Source organism: Psammomys obesus, unplaced genomic scaffold (assembly GCF_907164565.1).
Source record: "Psammomys obesus unplaced genomic scaffold, mPsaObe1.curated_primary_1811, whole genome shotgun sequence".
NCBI lineage: Eukaryota > Metazoa > Chordata > Mammalia > Rodentia > Muridae > Psammomys > Psammomys obesus.
This window is the reverse complement of record NW_026596089.1, coordinates 3,070,130-3,074,981: the sequence shown is the minus strand read 5'-3', so window position 1 is coordinate 3,074,981 and position 4,852 is coordinate 3,070,130. Positions and strand designations below refer to the sequence as shown.

Below are 4,852 nucleotides of genomic sequence, written 5' to 3'. Positions count from 1 at the left end.
TGTGTGTGTGTGTGTGTGTGTGTGTGTGTGTGTGTGTGTGTGTGTGTTATTTCCAAATATCAAATCATTTCACTTAGTAGATGTCTTAAGATTCTCTAGGGCTGTGAAAAAGCATCATGACCAAAAGCAACTTAGGAAGGAAAGGCTTTAAACTCCCAAGGTCACGCTCCATCTTCGAGGGCATAGGGCAGGAACTACAGACTCTATAGCAAAGAGGAAATCAGCTGACTGCCTTATTCCTCCAGGTTTGTTCTGCCTGTTTTCTTCAACAAATGAGGACACCTGCCCAGGGGTGGCGAACCCGACAAGTAGGCCCTCCTACATCAATCATTAGTCAAGAAAATTCCCTCACAGACGCTGCCTACAAGCCATCTGATGGAGACGTTCTCTCAGTTGAAGTTACTTTTCCCCAATAACTCTACTTTATGTCAAGCTGACAAACAAACAAACAATAAACAAATCAGGACAGTAGAATGGTCACACTAATTTCTTTTTTTACAATGACTGATGCAAATCATAATTACTGAAGAAATGGGACACTTTAACCTGAACTTAAAGTTCAAATTTAATGTACACATTGCTAAAACTAAATATCTGTATGTCAGGAAGCAGAATAAAGTTTATCATATGATTCTTTTGATGTCTGTCTGTTTTGAGACAGACTCTCATAACCCAGGTAAGCCTCAGGCTTGCTACATAATATAACCTTAGATTTCTGATCCTCTTGTCTATGTCTCCCTTACACTGGGATAAAAGGTGTGCATCATACACCCACATTATGAGTTACTGAAGATTTACAGCATATACACTAGGCAAGCACTCTACCAACTGAGTTGCATTCACATACCATTATGTGATCCTTAATTCATAGAGGAGGAAGAGGAGGAGGAGGCAGAGAAGGAGGAGGAAGATCACTGACCACCCTGCTGATTAATCATTTAGGTTTGGACAAATTTTGTAGCATAGTATTTAAAAGGTACTATCTACCACTACAGACAGCCACAAGAGCTCACACATCTGTTTCCTGATCCCCATAAGCAGAAAACAGAGTTGCTTCTTCTGTGTGGAAGTGCAAGAGAGTCAAGATAGACACTTAATTTCTAGGCTACAACTGTTGGGACTGGGTTAGATTCTGTTTTGATAACAACGTCTGTAAAAAGCTAGAAGGTGAGCAAAGGGCCACCATGCAAAGAGAAAACCTATTCAGACAGCTTTGCATCACACTGTAATCAAGTGTTTATTCATAGGCAATGCTAGAAAATATTTTCTCATTATTTTCAGCCAATATGCTGGTTAAAAGTTTGGAGGAAGATTACAATTTATGGTTCACAATGCAGTGAAGATATTCCTTTTCCCCTTAATTACTGAGCATAAACTATATGCTGGGAATATAGTGTATTGTTACATGTTCAAATAGATTACTCAACAAAAAACTCAGGAGTAATTATAAGGTGATAAGTAAGTCAAGAATGGAACAGGTCTAAGCACTAACATTACGAATAATGAACAGAGATCAATTGTTACCATGGAGCCTCATACCAATATCTTAATGAATAAGCTGCATAAATGGATAGAATGTTGATAGAAATTTGACTTTCAAAATAATAAAGAGGGGTCTGGAAATGCTGCTCAGTTGGTAGAGTGCGTGGCTACCATGTACAAGGCCCTGGCTTTACCATCACCTCTGTCACAGCTACATCTGAAGATGGGAAAGCCAGGAACTCAAAGTCATCCTTAGCTACACAGTGCATTTGAGGACAAAATAAATAATCCAACAAGCAAAAAATATAATCAAGCAAATTAATTAAGGAAGTAATTAAGCAGCAATCAATAATGAATAAAGGGTCGTTTAAAGAATCAAGTGATACACATGGTCAAACTACTTGTTTTCCCTTGGTTTTTAAATATATTTTTAAAATTTTAAAGGTATGTGCAAACTTCAATAAACTATTTCCAAATTTCATAAAATATTCTCAAAGTATGGCCTTCTAAAGAAGGGAAGAATGGAGCTGGTTTTTAGCAACTCTGTGGGTTCTTCTTTCTTCCACCCTTCTCCACCCTTTTTCCATCCTTTCAAACCCCTAACACTAGATAGGAGAGAATAAAAGATAGAGGGTAAAGAGGAACAAGATCCCCGAAAAAAGTCAGGGCTTGTAAAGAGAGAGATGTTATCATGGGACTATTCCTGTTGATTGGGGACACTGAGTTCCTTGGGGCAAGCTTGAACTGCATAGGAAATTTTTTCTTGTTTCTTCTTTGTGCATGACTACTTAACAAACCTCAACCAATGAACAACAACAACCAACAACTGACAGCCAACCAACAACCCAACAACACACGGGGTCCTAGCATTTATGTACCCTCTAAAAAGTCCCCCAAATTTCAAACGTCATACAACCATATGAACTATCTGCAGCTGGCAAACTATCTATCACCCCACCAGGGCATGAGGCAATTCATAATCAGCTGTAAGGGACACCCTAAAGCAGCCCATATCCCATACCTGGGATTAAAATGAAAATATATTCTTATAATATTTCTTTATTTTTTAAAGGAACCAAAATTCCAGAATTCTCACTAAATAACAGGGTAGCTATATTCCACAGCCAGAATGAAATGACAGGTTCTTTGTCATTCTGTTCTGTCCTTGGGTGGACAGACATTAGCTTCATTTCATACCTGTTCTTCCAATAATTCTTGCCACAGAATATTGATTTCTTGCAACCTGTTCCAGCGTTCTTCAGTCCAGCGGCATACAGCAGTCCAGCGCTCACCCAGTTTCTATGGAAGGGAGAAGCAGCCTCCGTCAGCACAGCCAAGAGACAGAGTTACTGCAGGTCTCCAAAGCACCAGGTTACAAAAGAATACTTTTAAGTGTCTATATGAAGGGGAAAAAAAAATGGCTTGCATAGGATGTAATTATTTAAATTACTCAGAACTGAGAAAAAAACAACTTGAAAATTTGGTCCTACTTCATTGTGGGGTCTGTGTGGAAATGCAATATTTCACATAGATTTTCAAACTGGTTATATGTGACTGAGGTTTCTTTTTTAATTTTTTGTTTCTTTCTTTGTTTGTTTTGTGGAGTCAAATCCAGAGATCTGTACATGCTCAGCAAGCATTCACCCACTGCTCCAACCACAAGCCACATGCACGTTCATTTTCTATACCTCAGACTTTTTAGGCTATGGTTGCTTTCACAAATTCTTCAAGTGACCCAACAAGGGAAAGCCTAAGGATCACTCGAAAGAGTTCCTGTGCCTTCAAATCTTATTAACACTATGCACACGGATGCTGAATAACAGTCTGACTTCATTGCAAGGGCTGGAATGAAGGAGTAATACCTCACTAAGCCTGCAACCCACACAATGTGCAGCCCGACTGGGAGGTACAACCAAAGAAAGGTGCCATGGCTTCTGCCTCACCTTCATCCCACCCCAACATGAATTCAAATAGGAGTTTAATGCACGAAGTTTTGCATAATTAGTATAAAGAGGGTAGAAATTTAGCTTGAGAATGGGCTTTCTTTCTGGTTTTAGTGAGATTTTATTTATTTATTTATTTATTTATTTATTTGTTTGTTTGCTTGCTTGCTTATTTATTTATAGCTAGATAAATCAGGGCATGAAGGTGGTCCCATCATAATAAATCCTAATGGATTAATAAATTAATGAGAGATACCACACAGGCATACACATGTTCCATTTGATGTAACCAAGAGAGAACGTGTGTTGATCTGTCTGGACTGCCAGCCTCAAAAACTGTGAGCTAAGTAAACTTGGTTCCCTATAAAGTAGCCTGCCTCAGGGACTTTATTACAGAAAGATGATTAATAGAGTCTATTTTTTATACCCTTCCATACAAACAAGGATGCATAGGAGGAGCAAGTACATGGATCTTGGCCAGAGAGAGGACCTTTAGGGCCATCATACTTTCCAAGGTTCTTACCTGTAACTGATCTTCAAGAACAGCTGTGGCACTTTCCCCACTGTTTTCATCAACAATCACCACCATGTGAGTTAAGGAATTGACCTTCACTTGTTCAGCTTCAAGGTCATTTTGCAAACTCTGGTGGGAAAAACAAAGGTAAACTATGATTTCTGCTCCTATTCATTTACCTTTTTAAAATCCACTTGTCAGTAGTAATTAAGGAAACCTAGTGAGGCATTATATTGCCATCTCCAATCATTATCCTAAGTGCTATATTAAAGAAGTCTAAACACACCTTTGTATTTCACCGTGAGCCAGAGGCTGAAAGTGCAACAACAAAACTAATTGAAAATGTGCAAATGTGTGTGCCATCTTCAGTCCTAATTCTTCCTAAAAACAAAAGAAGAGGAAAAAGAAAAAGAAGACAAGGAAGAAGGGAAGGAGGAAGAGAAGTAATGCTGTGTCTAGTCTAGGAATTAAGACAAAAAGTATATCCAAGTCTGGTTATCCCAGGACTCAAGAGGCAGAGGCAGGAGGATCTAAGTAAGTGCAAGGCCAACTTGGACTACACAGCAAGTTCCAAGTCAGCTAGAGCTATATAATGAGACACTGTCTCAAAAAAAAAAAACAACAAAAAAAAAACAAACAAACAAACAAAAAAAAAAAAAACCAACCACAGCCAAAAAGGCAATTGTAGAATGAATGAATCTAACAGTCCAAAGTTTAAACATACAGAATCAGAGGTCATTTTCTCTAGTTCTATAAGGTATAAGATGGGAGAAGAGGAAAAATCTACATGATTCATAGAAGCCATTCTGATTAGCTCCCCAAGAGAGCAACCAAGAACAAATACATGGATATAAAGACAGACAGACAGATAGATAGATAGATAGATAGATAGATAGATAGATAGATAGATAGA

At 38.3% G+C, this 4,852-nt stretch overlaps 1 protein-coding gene across 2 annotated transcripts in view; it reads right to left on the bottom strand.

Annotated features, from left to right (window-relative positions):
• The window catches only part of Utrn (utrophin), a 538,848-nt gene that overhangs the window by 383,930 nt on the left and 150,066 nt on the right, over positions 1-4,852 (bottom strand). For both annotated transcript variants that reach the window (XM_055627734.1, XM_055627735.1), the window contains exons 13-14: positions 3,949-4,068; positions 2,680-2,781 (exon numbers count right to left, since the gene is read on the bottom strand). In XM_055627734.1, the coding sequence (XP_055483709.1) occupies positions 2,680-2,781; positions 3,949-4,068 (222 nt within the window). The remainder of the gene's footprint in view (positions 1-2,679; positions 2,782-3,948; positions 4,069-4,852) is intronic.